The following is a 21,282-nucleotide window of genomic DNA, read 5'->3' as shown; positions in this document are numbered from 1 at the left end:
CTGATGTTTGGTTTCCTTCCATTGAAGAGTTTATAGGGAGTTTTCTTCAAGATTGGCCTTATTAGCACTCTATTCATCACATAGCAAGATGTGCTAACAACATCAGTCCAAAAATACTTGGGTAAGGAGGATTCACTTAGCATGGTTCTTGCTAACTCTTCAAGAGATTTGTTCTTTCTTTCCACCACACCATTTTGTTGAGGAGTTCTTGGTGCAGAGAAGTTGTGTAGGATCCCCATCTTCTCACAGAATTTGCTGAATTTCTCATTTTGAAATTCCCCTCCATGATCACTTCTTATAGAACCAATGTTGTTGTTTTTTGTGTTTTGTAACCTTCTAGCAAGCTTTTTGAAGGCAGAGAAGGCATCACTCTTTGATTCTAAGAAGAGAGTCCATGTGTACATAGAGAAGTCATCCACAATAGCAAGAGCATAATAGTTTCCACCAAGACTCATGGTTCTTGAAGGTCCAAACAAATCCATATGGAGCAGCTCAAGGGGTTTTAAGGATGAAACAACATTTTTAATTTTGAAAGAATTTTTAACTTGTTTCCCCTTTTGACAAGCTTCACGTATGTGGTCCTTCTCAAACTTAAGCTTGGGCAATCCAATCACAGGATCTTTTGAGATTAATTTGTTTAAGTGATTCATGTGAATGTGAGCAATTCTTCTATGTCATAACCAAGATTCATCATGCTTAGAAAGAAGACAACCTATAGAACAAGGAGAAGAAATATCCAAGAGATAGACATTGTTGAAAATCATTTAAAGCACACTCAACTAACGAAATAGATTCTGTTAGGATTTTCAAACAAACAATCAATTGATTTCACGAAACAATCGATTGTTTTGGTTTAACAGCAAGTCAACCAACCAAAACAGTTTTCAACCTTTTCAAAAACACCTAAGAGTAAAACAATCGGTTGTTTCGACAAAACAACAGGTTGTTTTCCACTTAGTTTGAAAAACACTTTTAAACTTAAAAGATTTGAAAACACTTAAGCTTTAGATTCAACAAAGAGTGGATTACAAAGATAAATTACCCAAATCCTACTCTAAAACACAGCAGCAACTTTAGCCTTCCATCAAACGCTAGAATTTGAATTCTTCAAAGCTTTTGATCACACTTGATTCAACAAAAAATATGCATAATATATAAAATTCAATCAAATCGGGTGTAATCCAATCAAATAAGGTGATCATATAACTTGGATATTTATATAGTAATAATTTATTGAATGATAAATATTAAATAATTAATCATATATCTCTTATTTATTTTAAATATCTTTTGAATATATCAGTCAAAATTCAAAAGGGGCTATAAATACATGTCAAACATATAGGGAATACTCACTCAATTCTTATACTCACTTATATAATTATAATTCCTCATGCTCTTATTGAATGGAGCATCAGAGAAACATCTATAGGTGAATTTTTCCTCATTGTTTTTGACAAACTCAATAATCATATCTCAAAGTTATAACTCGACTTGTAAGACAAACCACCATCTTCCACCTTGGGAGACCAACACTATTTCTAGTAAGAATATATTAATCAATTTTCATATTTTTTTACCCAATTTTATTATTTTTGTTAGTATTTTAAATATTTTTCTTGTTTAATATTTCACTCATTAATCTTATAATTCTGCTCCTTATATTTTTTATATTATAATTTGTTTTTATGATAATTTGATAGTACTAACTATGTTTGATGTCCATAAATCCTAATGATTACATAATTTTCAAGATTAAATGAATTATTACTTTTATGTTTATTAAAAAATTACATAAATTAAAGCTAGCTTTTGGCACTTCGTGTTGAAGATAAAGCTCTTTCCAAAAGTAATTACTAAAAAAACCTATGAATGATATAGTGTTAATAATAAGATTTAGTTTACTTTGTATAAGATAAATAAATGGGTATATTGATTATTGGAGAATAATTGGTGTATCATTGTGTGATATCTGGTTGGTAGGGTTTGTTACGGTTGATGTTGATCCAAAACCATAATATGTTTTGTGACGGATTAATCTAAAGAATAGGTAAGAAACAAAGCACCTCTTTCTTGGACACTTTTGTTATTAGAAATATATAGTTCTTATTATAGTTTGAATCCAACTAATTTCAGTTGAAGATTAAGTTAAGTTGTGATATTCAACTTCAATGTTTGACTTTGTGGTAATACACTGCTTTCTAGACCACCAAGAAATAAGATTAGGTTAAAAAATACTGCAGATCTAGAAGTAGACTTTCTATGCCCAATCAGCTCACACACAACTGTGATAAGAAAGTTTGAATTAAATAGACTGGTTGCATATGTGAAGACCATGAGAAAGAATGTCCTTTAAGGTATCTTAGGATTGTTTTGACAATTATCCAATGAATGTCCAAAGAATTTGACAGACTTTGTTCACAACATAATTGATTTCAAGTATTGTAAGAGTAGCATATTGCAAAGCTCCAACTACTCATTTGTACAGAGTAGATAAAAAAAAATTATCTTATTTTAGATAGTTTGCTAGATGAGACCATAGGAGATGATATAGGTTGAACTTCAGTCATCTTTGTTTTTTTTTTTTTTGTCTTATCAAAAAGATAGTTGATTTTATTAAGCATAAAGTAGTCAAGTTTACTTATTTGCTTGAGAGAAAAATTAAAGTGCAATTTTTGAGTGAGTTGCTAAATAATAGATATAGAGGTGTCAATGATAATAGTATCTTCAACATATATCAATAGGTGAAAAATATGAGAGTCGTGCTAATAGGTAAATAGTGAAAAATAATATTTATTGAAATAAAAATCAAACTCCAAAAGAGTTCTTGTGCTCCGAAAAAGTAGTTGTAAGTTTGTGAGATAACTTTGCTGGTTTTAAATCATAAATGACTTTATTAAGTTTGTAAATCAAAGATATATCTTAAGTCATCAAATCCATAAAAAATTAGACTATATAAACTATTTATTTAAAAATGTCATTGAGATACACTAACAATAATTCTAATAATAATAATAGGAGAAGTGGAAAAATCAATATTTGTCAACAGTAATATCAATATTTTTTTTACTCCTAAAAACAGATAATTAACTAATTAACATTGAGTTAAATAACTGAATACTTATATCTCTAATATATATAGAATCTTGCTTAAACATTTTAGTTCATAAATCAAACACTTCATATTCCTTTTCTTTCATTTACAAGAGATAATATATTATAGTAGTAATGTAAAAAAAAAGTTGTAGGTTGATGTAATTATAATGATTACATATTATAATTTTATATTAATGATACTCCTTCATGTTTTTATTATAAATTATAAAATGTTATAACAAATTGAACCGTTATAAGATATTTCATGGTTTTTACGCATAGATTATTTTATTTGTCTCTATTAAAATGTTACGAGTATATATTCTTTATAATAAATAATGATAAAAAATTATAAATTATTCATAATAAGAATAAATTTAATATTAGTAATTTTTTTAAATGACAAAATTAACGAAACTAAATAGTTTGTGTAAATATATTAAACAAAGGTACTTTCTATCAACGACCAATAATATTTAATTTTTATAATAATCACCTTAAAATGATATAATAATAACATGTGATTAGCAGTATAAACTGGTTATTTAGCGTTGACGATTACTAAATTCTGTTCATAATGACTTTTACAATGATTTATATAATATAATATAAATTTAAATTGGTGTCTTTCCATAGTATCATTTATTGCATGACAACTGCTATTTTATAATATTTTAATAAAAGAGAAAAATAAAATATAATCAATAGGGTAAAGGAATACATAATATTATTGTATAAATTATTACATAAACAATAATAAGTTTTTTATAGGTAATATATTTTTTATTGTGTAATTGTTGTCTATGTATACTTTAAAATAATTCATTTTATTTAATATTTGTTTGTTTTTCATGCAATGAGAAAAAAAAATCACACTAATATCATAAAAATACAAGGAAAGATAATCAAATCATTTATTGAAATATAAAGAAATTGAAATAATAACATTAATAATGGACAAAACTGATAAAACCTTAAAATACTCACTAATAAAATTAAAAGAGGAAGAGTATGAAGATTTTGAAATCAAAAAGAAAAACTTACATCTATTCAAATTTTAATTACTTGTATGATCTATACTAGTCACTTATTAATTGATGGGGAAAAAATCGGTTAGACTTCAAAAACAAATAGAAGTAATATAGAAGAGAAGAAAAATAAAAAATATATAAAAAAAATTAAAACTAATTAAAACTAATATAAAAACAAATAATAATAACCAGCCTTGCATTTATTATTATTAAATATTTCTTGACATTGGTATTACAATATAACTGAACTTTGCATTAATAATAATATTGAATGCATAGTAAGATTTTAATATATATGATCTATAAGTATTTTTCAATCAATATATTATAAAAAGAGGTTAAAAAAATAAAGGTATTATACTATGTATTACCAAGATATTTTAACTATCACCCACAACATTTTGGACATATAAAATAAAAGTCACTTAAATATAGGTTGTGCAGAATATTTGTATATCAGAGTAATATAAGATTAACTATAATATCTGTATTAATTTAAATACACCACCAGGAGAGCCAAACATATTTTTATAAATTCGTTAACTAAATTAAGATATATATTGAATAAATTAATTTATGTCTCAATCTCAGATAATTAACTACATTCTTATATCATAAAATGCGAGATTATAATGGATTACTAATTCCCAAACCAGGCAATGATTATTTAAAAGCTAAACTTAAAAATAATACCAATAGGATTTGTTTGGTGAAGGATATATAGCATAATAACATATAAGGAAATACGTGTTCAATTATCTTAATCCAACCCACACAGCCAAAATTCATATTCCTCATTTTATTTACACATTTTTCTTTAAAAAAGACAATACATTAGTTCGAATTGGCTTCATATTTCATAGGTTAAAATTACAATAATATATAATTTACATAAAATATTTACATATTTAATTGTGCTTAGGAATTTGTTACAAGTTTATTAAAATTAATCTTGAGTTAGAATATTTAAACTATTTTTTATATTAAATGCATTAAATTCGTTGATTTTTGAATCAATAAAAAAAAATTATTTCAAGGTGATTTTGTATTCATTATAGATTCTTATCATTAATATAAACATACTACAAAATTTATTGCTATATATATTTTTAAAATAAAAACATTCAAACCTAAGCTAGCTTACTCTAAAGTTAATTTTAATCAAAATCAATTTCACAAATACTTCTTTGGAAACATGACATTTGTTTTGGTTTACAAAACACAATAGTTACTCTTTCTATTACTTTTAATGCAGTTTAAGGTTTTCTTTTTGATGAAATAAAAAATATTTTTTAGATTTTATATTTTTTTCATTACAATAATATATATATATAAGTGAAAGTTGATATAAACTACTTTAAATATTAATAAATTTTTAGTTTATAAAATAATATTTAATTTAGTAATATAATAAATAATTATTTTTTATTTTAATTATATTTAAATAAAAATAAAACTCTTTTAAAAGTACTATGCTAAAAAAAAGGAGTGAATATTTTTAAATTTTTGTATAAATTATTTATACATGAAATAATGTGATTATTGCTTCCAATTAAAATAGAAAGAAAGATTCACTATATTTTATGAGCTGAATTTAATTTTCATTTGAATTAGTCTGATTCTAATTAATATAATTTAAATAACATAATATTTATACTGATAGATTTTTTTAGAGTTATATGTAATGTCTACTTTAATTTAATACTTTTGAAATGTTTTACTTAACTATATAAAATGCAGAAATCTATTTATTTTATTGATACATCAAATATCTCCAAATTTGAAGTTTAGTCATCAATTTAGTTATAAGTATCAGATTCAAGTTCCATTGGAATAAAAGAAAAGAGCAGTCAAATGCAAATGAAATGTTAGGGTAAATAAGATATTAATGTTAGAGAAGTTTTAAGACAATGAGTTGTCTAATAAAACAAAAAAAAATTGTTAGGAAGAAAGGAGAAGAATAAAAGCAAAACAGTAAAAATAAGAGCATGATAATATAATATAATTTCCCTCTAAATCAAGTAAACAAATTGTCAATATTGTATCCATCAGTAGCTGTCAGAAGAATGGAATTTATATATTTATATTGCTTATACCCTCAATAGAATAATCAATATCAGTTGGTGGATCATATTATTATAAATGCAATTTTATTAAATACTTGCATTCAACAAATAACATTTACTACAAGTGACTGACTGCATCATAAAAAGATGTACTGGATAAATTTTTCAATAGTTTTTGAAGTAAAGGTTTCATAACTTACATATTTAATGCTGAAAAGTAAATGCTTCCTTCCAGAGAATAACCACAGAGCAGTTTTTTTATTAGAAATATAATTAATTATTACGTTAGAATTAATAAATAGGCTTATAAATAAGAAGGAATAAAATTTCCTTAAAAATACTATTATATAGGAACAGAATAGTACTTCTATAAAATGGTAAGCTTTTTTTTCTTGATCATTAAGTATCTCGTGCAAAATGTTGGTTTTAAACTTTTTTATTATATAATATTAAATGTAAAGTAAATAAGGAAAATAGTTTTTTTTTCATAATTAATAAGCAAAATATTTTTTTTAAGAAGTCAGAATCATTTAGATGGTAAAATATTAATTAAAAATGTAAAATTAATATTAAGCCTGTACAAGTTTTTACACATTTGAACAGAGCACGAGGAGAACATCATCAGTATTTACAACATTTGAACGTAGCATGAGGAACAATCAACAGATAAGCTAATAACTTAAATAGAAGACAACAGGTTCTCCTTTATTCTCAATGCAAATGCGGGATGGAATAAACAGCACAATGGTAAAGCTGTTCAATTCATTGCATCTTCCTAACTAAACTCCGTAAATTATCCTGACATACAACTTTTAAACCGAAAGAAGTAATACAAACAGCTAAAAATCTAAATTTACATTTAGTAAGTTCAAATTCATTACAAAACCAAAGATGAAGAAAAAATACCATATATATAAAAAAAAACCGATGATTTCTACCACAGCTATCAACTTCTGTAATAGTAGTTTCTAGCCCCCAATTATCTCAATTTAATCTGAATATTATGATTGCACAGCTTTACTTTGTTTGTTACAAGCAGGGGTCTTGAACTCCTGACATTTGCATGTTGATGTAGCCTCAATTGGCATCACTCTGTCAGTGGATGACTCCATTGGAAACAAAGGTTTATTACCAACATGATTACCAGCATTCATTTCAGTCAACGGAACACTTCTAGCTCTCACACCTTCCTTTGTCTGTATCCTATCTTTGGAAGTGCAAATGCTTAAGGGTAACTTCTTTAATTTCACCCTTCCTCTCTTCTTACCTACAGAAGACAAATCTTCTGAATTTTTCTCCTTTGACTGACTTGACTCTGCTTCCCCATTATCTATTACCACCATTTGGTTAGATCTATCATATCTGAATCCCTTCTTATCTTCCTTGCTTGAACACGCTTCTTGAAGGGAACCTTCAAAACCAACCTTACCCACGGTTCCGTGCCCATTGTTCAAAGATAAGAAATCCTGTCCAGTTACCATATGGGAATTAGAAACCGGAGTCATTTCAAAACTCGAAAAGTTCTTAGGCTTTTTGTATTTCCTGCCTTTTGAGTCTGAATTTGGAGAATTCTTTGAGATTCTCGGAGAACTGTTCATGGCCCGATGCAACTTCTGGGCCAATTCTTCATCTGTCCCACAATTTTCAATTTGTTGGTATTTTTTGTACAATAAATGAACTGGGAGATGCTTCTTGAGCTTGTTTTTCTTCGGATTTCTTTCCTTGCCATTCATTGCCTCTTCAGAGAAAGAGGCAATCAAATCTAAAGCTCTCTTGGCAGCTGCAACTGCTTTTGCAGCAATCTCGGCCTTTTCCTCAGCTGCAGCTCTTGCAGCCTTTGCAGCTTTCACTGCAGCCACTGCTTCAGCCTTTGAAGCCTCCACAACCTCCTCGGGGCTAAGGTTAGGGTTAGTGGGATGAGAACTCAACAAATTCTTAAGCCTGGCTTCAAATTCAACGGAATAGGAAGACGGTGAAGAGGAAACAGCCTCAGAAACTGTAACACAAGAAGTAACAACAAGTGATGGAGATGCTGCAGCATCACCATCTGAGCTCTGTTTTTTCAATCCAGCAAGAAGACGCTTACGAGGAGGCAAAAGAACATCAGCATCCAAGTGATTGACATCACACACATTCTCCATACTCCTCTGGTAAAATTTAATTCAATTCTCCTCAGAAAACAATGTACAAATCTTCACAAGCATTCCAAATCCATTCAGAATCAAATGATTTCCTCTTATGTCTCGATCTAACTTTCAAATCCAACTCACATCAGCAATCAAAAGAAGAATTAAAAAAAAAACTACAAGATTCTCAACAAACCCTACAAGAGCCTAGCTAAGATGGTGGGGCTTTGGAAATGAAAATTCAAATCATCACCATCATAATTTTCTATTCCAGCGATTCAGTTCCTAACCAGGAAAAAAAAACCAAAATCAAAATCTAGCACAATCGATTCAACTTGTCTGAATTATGAAAACGGAAAACAGAACAACAAAAAGAAAAAGCCGTTAATAAATGGCACGTGGATTCTGCAAATAGCAAAAGCAATTAGAATTGAGAGGAGAGATACATTGAAAGCAGCAAGGTCAGCAGAGTTTGGTATTCATGCACATACATACATTTAATTCTAAACGTCTATACGTTTCCGATTAAATTGAGAAAACAAATGAATCTAAGACTTGAATCCGGATTAAACCAATTACAAGGAATCAGTCAGAATTCAACGAGATTGAGGATCGAATTTGGAAACGTGGAGAAACAAAGAAGGAGGTCCACAAGTACCTGATCCTATGGAGCACTCCAGAGAAAATGGCGACGTGTGAATTAGGGTTTTGGTGAAGATAAAAAAGAATAGGTGGTGAGGACGGTGGCGAAGGCGTTGGGGAAGAAAATCCAGAAGCTGAGCTAGCAAAAATAAAACCAAAGATTTTTCATTTTTGATTTTTATTTCTATTGTTAGTTTGGTGTTTGCATTTATTTTTTAATTTTTACTAGAAATGTGAGAAAGTGAAAGAATTTGGACAGAGTTCTGTTTTCACACAGAAGCACGCAAGCCAACACACGCCAATCACTCACAACTACGTCAGATTCAATATCATAACTCCATCCTCGATTTTTTTTTTCTCCGTTTTTCAATAACTGTAACTAATTTTTCAACCTTACTTCCGAACTACCATGCTGTCTGCTTCTCTCTTTCAAATGCATTTACTTTTTCTATTGTTACTTTTAATTTGTACATTAATTAATTTTGAATTAATGAAGAAATTTATATATTTTTTCTTTCTATTTCTCATATAATAAATATGTTCAAACAAAATATAATCTGATTTAAAATGGTTAGGATTGGTTTTTTTTTACTTAATAATATTATGTATGTGAAATGCAACTCCCAGTAAAAAAAATGAGAATTGAGAATATATAATTAAGAAAGCGAGAATAGATGCTTTGCCGCCCACTTCTTTTAGCAAAAGAAATAGTTTATAAGAAAATAAAATTTATAAAAAATCAACTTTAGAATGGAACCAAATTCTGAATTATTATAAGCACCATTCATGCTCCAAGAGTAAGCACCATGGACCATTTGAGCTAGTCACATTGAATACTCTTTTTACAATTTCACTATTGCGATTTCTTTCTTCTTTCTTGTTTTCCTTACTCATTCCTTTCCCTTTTCCACACAAGTCTAGTTAAGAATTCTTTCAAATATATTGACACCACTTAACCAAACATCACCAAACACCTACTATATCACATTCTTCCAAGAATCACCTTTCTCCACCAAGTACATCATATAACTTGCAATCTTCCTTCAAGAAACACCCAAGATCCATCTTATAAGTCAAACTATATCCACAAATACCTCAAAGTGTCACTTTTCAGAGCATATGACTTTTGCAAACTTACCTTAAATTTCTTTGGAAAAATTCATCAATAACCTTTCAATAATTTTATGTAATCATTCCAATCCAACTTAGGTTAATTCATTATACCTTCCTCAAACTCAAACTCATGGGTCTCAAATCCAATTCAAAATATAAAAAAAAATATTCTAGAAATATTTAAGAAAAGTTCTTTTAAGAAAAAACTTTCTATTTTTTCTTCTTTTCACTTTTGAATTTGTTTTAAATGATTCTTATTAAGAAATGTACTTTAAGCTTAAGTCAATTTTATAAAATCGATTTATAAGGTGATGTTTTATATATTATAAAATGTTTTTATCTCGATATGTGGTACCTTCAACCTACTTTGTCACGCCGAAATCCTCTAACTCATGTGTGAAACTATACATTTACAAATTTATGAATGATTCAATAATGGATGATCTGATAAGTTCAACAAACTTTCGTTTGGATAAATATTAAATAATTTTGTTACCATATTAAAGAGTGAATTTTAAGTCTAATTCAATCTTATTATAAAATGTATTTGTCTCTAGTTGATGTGAGATTTCAAACAATTTTCTCTTATATAAATTACAACCTTAATTCGCATAAAAAAAGTTATAAATAATATTTTTAAATGTCTCAAACTACCACTAAATTATCATACATGATATAGACACATTATTGTAATTATATTGTATTCGGTTATACTTTTTTTTGTAAGTTTCACTTCATATATATTTTGATGCAGTTATAGTTTTTAAAATGTTTATTTATTTAACTCTCACTTATTAAAATAATGTTTGTAACATGTTGTGTAAAATCATAATCTAAATAACTCCAAAGGTCAATGTTAAATAAAACCATCTCAATTAACTTGATGAACCATGGTGCGAAGGCTTTTATAATCAAATAATTTGAAAATTAAATCTTTGTGGAAACTTCAAACAAGGTTTGACTCACATGATGTTAATCATGAATATTTTATCATTAAATTTGATTATTTGAAAAGTAAGCGTGATAATTAAAATTCTGTTGATAATTTTGTATTATAATTACTTGATTTTTTTTATCAGCCTTTTGTATTACTTGATAGTAAAGGTGATGTCACTAGATTTCCAGAGGAAGTTGATACGATTTGACTGTCCCACGCAAAATCATCAGCGGGTGATATTATCATAACCTCAACGTATATAAAGTACGCACCTTCCTGCAGGTTCAAACCGCCATTCAGTGCAGAATTCGAAAATAGCAAGACGTTTTCCCCGATCAAACGTCACCGTCCGATCAGAAACCCTAGGAGCCGGTGAAGCGATCGAACATGCATGTTCATCGTAATCGTAGCGGCAGAGCATGATGGCCAGCATAAAGCCTTTGCCGGAGACAGTGCGCAGCTCACTTCGTTCTGGCATTTTCCTGTTCGACTTCACGCGCGTCGTGGAGGAACTGGTTTTCAATAGCCTCGATGCTCGTGCCACAAAGGTATCACTCGAGAGAGAAGTGAAAAGTGCATTAGCTTCGAGAATTCGGGGTATACCGATTGAGCTGTGTTTTTTTTTTTCAGGTATCAGTGTTTGTTAGTATTGGGAAATGCTGTTTGAAAGTAGTTGATGATGGTAAATTTTTATTCGTTTTATTTACAGAAATGAACGTCTGTTTATTTATCGTGCTCAAAATTCGGAGCTACTTGGCACTTTTAGGTTTCGCTATATCTTTATGGTTTCGATAAATGTGTTTGTAGGAAGTGGAATTACTCGAGATGGACTTGAGTTGGTGGGAGAAAGATATGGTATGCATTTCTTTGTTTTCTTTTTCTTTCTTTGATGTGCCTGCATGCTCCATTTTTTGGTGGTCGTTTCCTGAACGCAGAACTATCATTATATGTCTTTAAGTTCATTAAAAGTAAAAAAGAAATGTTGTGATTAGAAGGCCGCCAATAGATATTTTATTGTTTTAAGATTTTCCTGGTTATAATGCTTAGTTTACTTATAAGATAAAATCTTCTATATGTATTGACCTTGCCGGTTGTTTACTCAATTTTCTTTTGTGGAGTTTATTGTAGGTTGTTAAATTATTTAATTTCCATATTCTTGTAGTTTGTATATGCAGCTTTCCTTGCGATCAGTGTTGGGAAATTTGTATTAAAAGGAGTTTTTGGTTATTCGATTCTAAAATATTAGTTAATAAAAGTAACTAGAGTAATCAGACCATTGTAGTCTGTTGCAATGTATCACAAGATCCAAGAAGCTATGATGAGTGACTTTTGTTAGGTTATATTACATGCAAAGGAAAAGAGGAGCCTTCTTTTTATTCTTCCATGAACTTGAGTTTCCTTGCTGCCTCTGATAATGTTATGTATGTATACTGAACAAGCAGCAACATCAAAATTTCTTAATTTGGTTGACCTCAATGTTACGAGTGAGAATTTCGGTTTCCGTGGGGAGGCTTTGGCTTCCATTTCTGATGTCTCTGTGCTGGAAATTGTGACAAGAACACATGGAAGGCCAAATGGATATCAAAAAGTTTTGAAGGTGGGCAGAACGTCCCATGCTTTATTCTGGGAAACATGAATTATATTATAGCTGCCATTGATGTAAGTTTTGTTTAAGTTTACGTTTCTAAATTGACTGCAGGGGTGCAAGTGTTTATATCTCGGCATTGATGATGATAGAAAGGAAGTGGGTACCACAGGTAGTAATTGTGGTGAATCTGACAGTTGCTTTTTTCCTTGCATGTCCGAGAATGAAACTAATACTTGGATGGCTTTCTTTTTCCCGAAATTTGATGGGTTCTTACATGATAGGATTTAGAGTCGTGAAAATCCTTTTATTTCCAGTGATTCCTTTTTGTCTTTTCATTTTCAATGCAAGCTAATTAAGATCTGAGATTATTATTCTATGGTTTATAGCTCTCTCATTTTTCTTTTGGTTCTTATATATGTACATGTATACGATTTTTATCCTTTAGCAGATATTTCCATAAATTTCCTGCTTTTCATGGTTAGTTGGTGGAGGTATATTAGCTGTACTTAATGCTATTTGCAGCTTTTATTTAGCTAGGGTTTATGGGATTCTTCAATCTTCCTTCACTTCCTCTTTTCTTTCACAAAAGATAGTTGCCATTTTGAATTCTGAGCTAAATTTTATATTCAATTGTTTATCATGTAGTCTTTTGTAGTTGGTTGGTTGATAATGCATGTTTTGACTGGTTGATATTGCTACTAATCATAACTTTGGAGCCATGCTCAAGATCTATGAATCATAGGCTTCGACATCCACTCTAGATGTCCAGCCTGGCCAAAGACTCCAACATGATTAATTTCCAAAATATAGGACACTAGGACATTGCATTGACACACACACACACATTGCTGTGATTGCAGTTTTATTTGTTAAGTCTCATCCATTGAATGGAATGGTTGTTAATTAGGACGGTGGATTGCCACTGTAGTGAAATCTTCTACTTGGTGATTGCTTGTTTAGACAAATTTTAATCTGTCTTAGTCCCTCCACTTGAAAATAATCTTTCCCATTGTTCGTATTTAAGTTGTTTGCTCTTATAATTTATCACCGAGAAATCTTCAGTTTCTGCCCATATGCACTACATTTATCTGGATAGAAAGTTTTTTCTTGATGATGATTTTTTTTCTGATCCTTCTAGCACAATGATTTGATTGCTAATTGAGGCCTTGTATCTTTTAGTTGTTGTCCGTGATTTATTTTACAATCAACCAGTTCGGAGAAAATGCATACTGTCCAGGTTCTTCTTCTCTTGTCCTACCACACAAGTGATATGTATTCTGAAGTTGTAGTTACCTTGTATGAACTCTATGACTATGTTTCAAATTTTTTGGATTGACGTGAATTCCATCTCTAAATTGGAAGTCCCAATAAGGTACTGCAATCAATCAAGAAATGTGTAATGCGGCTTGCACTTGTGCGTCCAAATATTTCCTTCAAAGTTGTTGATATTGAAAGGTATATTATATCCATTCAAAACAATTTTCATCTTCTTTTCTTTGGTTGACTAACATTCTCTTATACCTTACATTTAGAGAGGATGAACTGTTCTGCACACATTCTGCTTCTTCTCCTCTGTCACTTGTAACCAGTGGCTTTGGGGTAGAGGTCACAAGCTCTCTTCATTATTTAGAAGTTGAAAATGATATCATAAAGCTCTCTGGATATATATCCAATCCTTGCAATACTTTAAATATGAAGGTGATTCATGTTTCTAATATAAAAAGGCAATTGTCTATTTCATGTTACCCTTGCGTGTAGATTCTTTCAGGGTCATCTCCCTTAAATTTTGATGCATTTTTGCAGGTCCTGCAGTATGTCTGTATCCATGTGACTATACCGTTTTTAATTGTGTATGATTGGCAGAGTGGACTTGTTGATGTCTGAAAAGAATCAAATGCTTTAAACATTTTTACTGTTGACCTTAACATGTTAAGATGTTAACTCGCAATTTGTTTGCAAAGGCCCAATTCATAAGCTTCTGAATCAACTGGCTATCAGGTTTGAACATCTGAAATCATGGAATACTGATAATGAGTTCCGAAACAAGAAGAGAAGCAGGTGTCAGACGGGTCCAGCTTATCTCTTGAATTTAACTTGCCCCCGATCTATGTATGATTTGGCCTTTGAGCCATCAAAAACGTATGTTAAATTCAAGGTAAGCTTTTCTTAGCTTACCTTTTCGTGTCTCATTTTATCTTGTTAGTACTTCAATGCGGTGAGAATGCATTCTTGTTTCCATAAATGATTTTTGTAGGGTTCTAGTAGTTTCTTGCTTTTATATTATACTTCATGTACTTTGGGTGGTGTAAATTAACTCCACCAAGGAACAATGACCAGAAGGTTTGAACTTTCTTTTTCCCATATTTGAATTTTGCTATGAATTCTTTTATCACAACCATGCACGCTGCATAAATGTGATTGTCTCTTTTTCCCACACATTTTAAGGATTGGACACCTATTCTAAATTTCATTGAGAAGGTCATCAAACAATTCTGGGAGGAAAACATAGCTTCTGGTATACCCTGTCACTGCATCATATTGATATATAGTTCAATGAATTACTAATTTTAATGATTCTATTATTTGAGATTCTTGCAGTAGAGCCCATCATTCAAGCTGCATACATGGTAGAAGATCAACAAGAGAAAGCATATGTCAACATCATTTCAGACGAATCAGGTAAAGTTTGTAATTTTCATCATCAAATAGTTTCTTTTACAGTTGCAGTAATTTAGTCTGATCATTTTTAACCATTCACATTTGTGGTTTTGTCTTCATCTTATATATTTTTTAAGATAAAATAAGGTCCTTATTTTGCAGAAAAACATTGCTTTAATGATTTATATGCTACAATGGTTTGCTTTCTCTTTTAACATTTGAAGATTGTTGCCATACATCTTTGATGCAGATATATCAAAGTTTAGAAACCAAAATCGTGAGGATTGCCTAGATCTATTCTTTTCTACTTCGGACAAGCTAATTGAAGGTAACTATCATCAATCTAACAGGGAAGATGTTAGAACCTCCATTGATTACATGGAGGCCGCGATGTTCAAAGAGAAACAAAGTATTGGAGACTCTCTTTTTCAGACTGGTTATTCTGGCAACTTATTGGATGATGATTCACATGCCAAGTGCATATCCACTGTGACAAGAAGGCCAAACGGTTTGCTGATGCGTGATAGCAGCAGTTCATTGAAAGGAGATAACCTTTTTTATGATGAAATACCAGCTATAGAAAGTTTAAATGATTGTGTACCTTTTCATGCACCGAGTTCTTCACATGGAAGAAAATTCCATAAAGAAGCTGATGTGAACAGTGAAACATTTCAAGATGATTTACATTTTAACTGCAATGAGTACAGTTATGATGTAAATATTAATGGGGATTTGCAGAAATCTTTTCTAAAGGGATGCTCTACTCTAGGAAGTATCCTGCACAAGAAAGATTTCTTTGTAAAAAATGATGGATATGAAATCCAAACTGATAGCTTTTGTAGCAAGCGGAATACAGGGGAGGATTGTATAAGTGGTAAGGATTTAAATGATGTACCTTTTGATGAACCAAGTTCTTCACATGGAAGAAAATTCCATAAAGGAGCCGATGTGATCAGTGAATCATTTCAAGATGATTTACACTATAACTACGATGGGTACAGTTATGATGTAGATATTAATGGGGATTTGCAGAAACCTTTTATAAAGGGATGCTCTACACTAGGAAGTATCCTGCCTAAGAAAGATTTATCTGTAAATGATAAATATGAACTCCAAACTGATAGCTTTTGTAGCAAGAAGAATACTGGGGAGGATTATAGAAGTGGTAAGGATTTATATGTCCATCCCTATCCGGAAGTAAAAAAAAAATTAAAGATGTCAAAAAATTCCGATTTTCTTGAAAGAAAATTGGCTGAAGAAAACTGTCTCCCTTCAGATTTATGCTACTCAGCATCAAGAATAGGAAGCTCTGGGTCAGATGATCTGTCATCCAATTTTGAATGCCATCCTCTCTACCCAAAATTCTCATCCCAAGCACATGCACTGGGTTTTTATCGTACAACTGATATTAAAGATGATCTTGGAGGAGAATCTAGATGCTTTAAATGGGTCCATCATAAAAAACGTTTAGAGGAAAGAGAAAATGAGTTCAATTTCAGCTACAATATGTCATGGAATACCAACCAGCATCACTCTGCATCAAGTTATGCAAATATTGGATTTAATTTTGATGTTGCTGGTGATTCTGGTGAAATATTCAACAAACGAGTTGACTGCCCTGATTTCAATGACATATATTCTACAAAAAGGTCAGATATGTTAAACAAGGAGCTAGACTGGCTGTTGCCAAAGTCATGTTTTAAAAGCTGCAAGAGGCCTAACAAGAACAAAGGCAAAACAGATCAATTTAGAAATTCAATTTTGGAGGAAAATCATGAAAGATCTAGAAGAAGCATTTCAGCTCCTCCTTTTTATAGAAGCAAAAGGAGGTTTTTCTCTTTAAATCATCCTTCAGAAATAAAAGCCAAAAGACAGATTGACCGAGTGTATAACCCTGCTTTCAATCATGGAGGTTTTTCATTTTCTTCCTTTTATTTTTCTCCTTTGTTCCCTTTTATTATGTAGCAACATTTCCGAATAGCACAAATTGGAACCAATGCTTTTGAATATGCAGAAGCTAGTAATTCTAAATATCATCAACAGCCTCCTGTTGCTCATCACCAAAGCACTAAAGATCTCTTATTACAAGAATTCAAGTAGGATGATATTTTATTTCATAAAAGCTGCTTAAATGTTGGGAATAAATTCATACTGACCCTTGTGGTTTTGCACTGATTCTAGAATCAATGTGAAACAAACTTCAGAGGTTCTGGGTGCTATGCAGGTTAATGACATAACAGAGATTGAAGAACTTGAGAGTTTCAACATTCAAAACAGTGCTCCAATTGGGGGTAAGTTCAATGTGTTGGTAAAACTGATGTCTGATATGACAAGATGAGCTCCTTTGAAGTACCTTGGTTATGGCTCAGAATCATATATTCAGATTGCCGAGCCTTTTCTTTGTAGCATGTTTGTCTTTACAGATTATTTTGAGCTACTTATTTAATTCTAAAATTTTTAGTTTTGTTACAATTAATTTCTTGAGGCTATGTAAAGCTGGATGTGTTTAGTATTTTCTGCCCAAATCAAAAGGCCAATAAATATGGAAGTTTTGTTTTACTTGCATCGTCTTCTACATAAAAAATGTTAATTGTTATTTATTTGGGTTATGCTTGAAATTTATTTATGTTTATATGATCAACAATTGAATATTTTCATGCTTGCTATTTCTTTCATATTAATACAATCAATCAATAGTTGAATTCAGTGGTTAACCTTCTATTAAACCCTTACTATCTGGTATTTCAGAATTGTGCTCTAAGGATGTGCAAGATTCCATAGATTTTGGGACTAAGTGGAGGAATTGCTCACCTAATATTACAGTTATGTTGTCAATATTTTAGAGGCCTATGATGTTACATAGACGACAATTATTCGTATGGAGGATGTCTATTTGATCTGACTATTATTATGACCTTTGCACAGAAGAATGATAAACCGGCTAATATTGAATGTCAAAACAATATACTTGACATTTCTTCTGGATTCTTGCATCTTGCTGGAGATTCATTGATTCCTGAAACTATCAGTAAGAAATGTCTTGAGGATTCTAAAGTTTTGCATCAGGTGGATAAAAAATTCATTCCAGTTGTGGCTGGCAGAACCCTTGCTGTTATTGATCAGGTTTGTCTATTGCATATTATAGCAGTATGGTTGAATTTCATTTTTAGGTGCACTGAGTCCTTTATGAAACGATGCTAAACTGATGATAACAATAGTACAATAGCTTCTGTGACTTGAAACGTCATTAGCCAGGAGCTCTATTAGAAATCATGCAATTCCTTGTATCTGAAAGTTTGTCTGCTTGTCATCCTGCAAACTGGCAAATATACTTTTACTCGGGAACACTAGTTATATTTTCCTACATGTATACAATTTCATCTTGACACAATAAACCAGTGTTCCTATATTTATTTTGCAACATTGCAAGAGAATACTCTTCTTGAGTATCTCTTTATAAGTGTATATCATTGTATCTAGGTTGGTTAGTTACGGATGACAATGTTAGAAAGTTCTAACAGCTGTTGGACAGTTACAACAAACTCTTAGTCCTTACTATTTAACACATTCACACTGCATGTTTAGTTTATCTGCATTTTTTCCTTGGGGTGTAAAGAAGGGTGATGGTTTGATGAGCCATGAGGAAGACCAAACTTAGGTAGCTTAGGGATTTCCCTTGTGCCTATATGTGCCACCATTACAGACAGTTTCATCATTTTTAAGCCCAAAGATTGGAGGACAAGATATACCTAGGAGAAACAGATATTTTAATAGAATTCAATCCGGGTAACCTGTATTGCTCAAAGCACGTAACCCACAACTATTTATTAAACTCTGAATTACCGTATCCTTTCAAACAGGTATACTCACTTTAGCACTACACAACTATCTCTCCTCAACATCCTTTTCCTCTTCTATATAGACCCATTGCTCCTCTCTCTCTTAATGCATTATGTTGGACCTCTCAGCTTGACTTTAGTTCATTACTATAAATAATAAATAAAGCTTCAGAAATGCCTGCTAACAGATATAATAAATGCACATTTTTCTAATCAGTAAGAACCCAAGGAGGAAATTTGGGGTAACTTTAATAGTAGTACTCCTTTTACAGCATGCAGCAGATGAAAGAATCAGACTGGAAGACTTGCGTCAAAAGGTAAACTTGTTCATACTGAGTCTATCACAAATATTCTCCAGTGTTACTCATGAAACTAGTCAAATACTTAGGTATTGTCAGGAGAAGCAAAAACAGTAACCTATCTACATGCTGAACTGGAACTGGTATGCACCCTATGAATTAGAGAATTTGATGTCAACATTGATTATGACATTTTTCCAAATCTTAAAATTCTTACTCTGCTAGTAAGATGCATGATACAGGTACTGCCAGAGATTGGTTATCAACTACTTCATAGTTATAGCGAACAGATTAAAGATTGGGGCTGGATCTGCAACATTCATGCTAAAAATTCGGAGTCCTTTAGAAGGTATACCTCTCTTGCTTCCCTTTAGAGTTTGTATATTTACCTTGACCAAGGTTGTTAGTAGATAATCTATGTTACAGCATATTTATTGTTCATGGCTTGCATCATATAAGATTTCTCTTCCTACCAATTAAACCATTGTTTGGGTTCAAAATTGAACAATAGAATAATTTGTTAGGTCTAAAAACTTCCAATTTTTATTCATGTTTTATTAATTTATAATTTTGATTGCCTTTGCAGGAATTTGGATATTATAAAAAGACAACAAACGACAATCACACTTATTGCGGTCAACACTTGTTTCTTTTTTCCCCTTCAATTTTTCTTTTTACTAGCAGAAAATTTTAAAATTTTAATTTTTTTATTTAGTTTTGAATTTTAAATGCATGTTTTGCATATTACTGATTTTAATAACAACTTATAGGTACCGTGTATTTTAGGGGTCAAATTAAATGATGTTGATCTTTTAGAATTTCTTCAGCAGGTTATAAGCATCCTGATCAAATTCCTTTCTGAGTCGTCTCTGTAATAGTCAGACATTTTATTCTTTTCTAACTTCCAATATATCATTACCTTTCCAGCTTGCTGACACTGATGGATCGTCAACAATGCCACCGTCTGTCATACGAGTGTTAAATTCGAAGGCATGCAGAGGTGCGTAACCGTATTAACCCCTGCAATACATGCTCAGGAGTTTGGAAAGTCTTCTTGTGCTTGCATGTTTCCTTATACAAATCTAGGCTCATTTCTGCAGTTAAGTAAATTAAGCTCTGTACATAATTATGTGCAAAAGCTGTATTGATACGTTTATTTTATCTCCCTGTTCGTGGGAAACGTCTTCCTATTTTCTGAAATTAGGACATTGTTCCTTCATTTAGCATGCAATGAAACTCCCATCTGTTCCTCTCATCTTGTAAGGGAATATTACAGTCATCGGTAATATTCCTTTAATTTTATCAATAATGCTCGTTTTTGAAGGTGCAATTATGTTTGGGGATTCATTGCTACCATCAGAATGTTCCCTTCTAGTTGAAGAGCTAAAGCATACATCGCTTTGTTTCCAAGTAAGAGATATACGTTTCCACGTTTGTGTATCTAAGACAGGAAAGGCAGTGTTCATGACAAATTTGGAATTTTCTGTTCAGTGTGCTCATGGGCGACCAACAACTGTTCCTCTAGTTAACTTGGAGGCACTGCATAATCAGATAGCCAAGCTTCGACTGATGAACGAGTCTTCAAGTGACGAATGGCATGGATTACATAAACATAAAGTATGCGTTGAACGTGTAGTACAGCGTTTAAATCCTGCTAGTGGAACTTGAGTCTATGGAAGATTAGTTTGACAGAATTCATAATACCCTTCAAAACCATTCTTTTGTAATTTAGTGTACAGAAAACATCGAGGAAATAAAAAATAATGAGGCAATAGTGTTACAGTGCTTATATAGATATTACTGGATAACACCATTTCCAATTAATCTTGTGTTCATGTTTGGATTTGATCAAGTTTTACTTAATAATAGATTGAATTTGAACGCAAA

General features: G+C 31.2%; 2 protein-coding genes across 10 annotated transcripts; one reads left to right on the top strand and one right to left on the bottom strand.

The window, feature by feature from the left end:
* Positions 1-6,872: 6,872 nt before the first annotated feature.
* LOC137811037 (PHD finger-like protein) lies at positions 6,873-9,265 on the bottom strand. Of its 2 annotated transcripts, none has more exons than XM_068612596.2 (2): positions 8,978-9,265; positions 6,873-8,604 (listed from the first exon to the last, which is right to left on the bottom strand). In XM_068612596.2, exon 2 carries the CDS (start codon positions 8,332-8,334, stop codon positions 7,195-7,197), a length of 1,140 nt encoding a protein of 379 aa, XP_068468697.2. In that variant the 5' UTR covers positions 8,335-8,604; positions 8,978-9,265; the 3' UTR covers positions 6,873-7,194. The 2 variants fall into 2 exon arrangements, with proteins under 2 accessions (XP_068468697.2, XP_068468698.2); XM_068612597.2 differs by having other exon boundaries at positions 6,873-8,340; positions 8,978-9,146.
* A 1,894-nt stretch (positions 9,266-11,159) lies between these two features.
* Positions 11,160-21,282, top strand: MLH3 (MUTL protein homolog 3). Of its 8 annotated transcripts, none has more exons than XR_011081018.2 (25): positions 11,160-11,559; positions 11,642-11,693; positions 11,819-11,866; positions 12,454-12,608; positions 12,711-12,768; positions 13,779-13,836; positions 13,962-14,054; positions 14,132-14,297; positions 14,403-14,418; positions 14,534-14,754; positions 15,045-15,114; positions 15,198-15,278; positions 15,508-17,169; positions 17,272-17,353; positions 17,439-17,548; positions 18,006-18,079; positions 18,186-18,380; positions 19,369-19,413; positions 19,485-19,538; positions 19,621-19,744; positions 19,982-20,030; positions 20,166-20,225; positions 20,323-20,395; positions 20,720-20,805; positions 20,887-21,240. XR_011081018.2 is itself a non-coding variant. In XM_068612593.2 (25 exons), the coding sequence occupies exons 1-25, from the start codon at positions 11,431-11,433 to the stop codon at positions 21,061-21,063; spliced, it is 3,921 nt and encodes a 1,306-aa protein (XP_068468694.2). In that variant the 5' UTR covers positions 11,160-11,430; the 3' UTR covers positions 21,064-21,282. The 8 variants fall into 8 exon arrangements, 4 of the variants coding, with proteins under 4 accessions (XP_068468694.2, XP_068468693.2, XP_068468695.2 ...); XM_068612593.2 differs by having other exon boundaries at positions 19,638-19,744; positions 20,887-21,282; XM_068612592.2 differs by having other exon boundaries at positions 18,183-18,380; positions 19,638-19,744; positions 20,887-21,282.

The sequence above is a fragment of the Phaseolus vulgaris genome, chromosome 2 (genome assembly GCF_051622355.1).
Source record: "Phaseolus vulgaris cultivar YP4 chromosome 2, ASM5162235v1, whole genome shotgun sequence".
In the NCBI taxonomy this organism is placed as follows: domain Eukaryota; kingdom Viridiplantae; phylum Streptophyta; class Magnoliopsida; order Fabales; family Fabaceae; genus Phaseolus; species Phaseolus vulgaris.
Note: the sequence above shows the minus strand (reverse complement) of the source record. Positions and strands in the feature narration are given on the sequence as shown.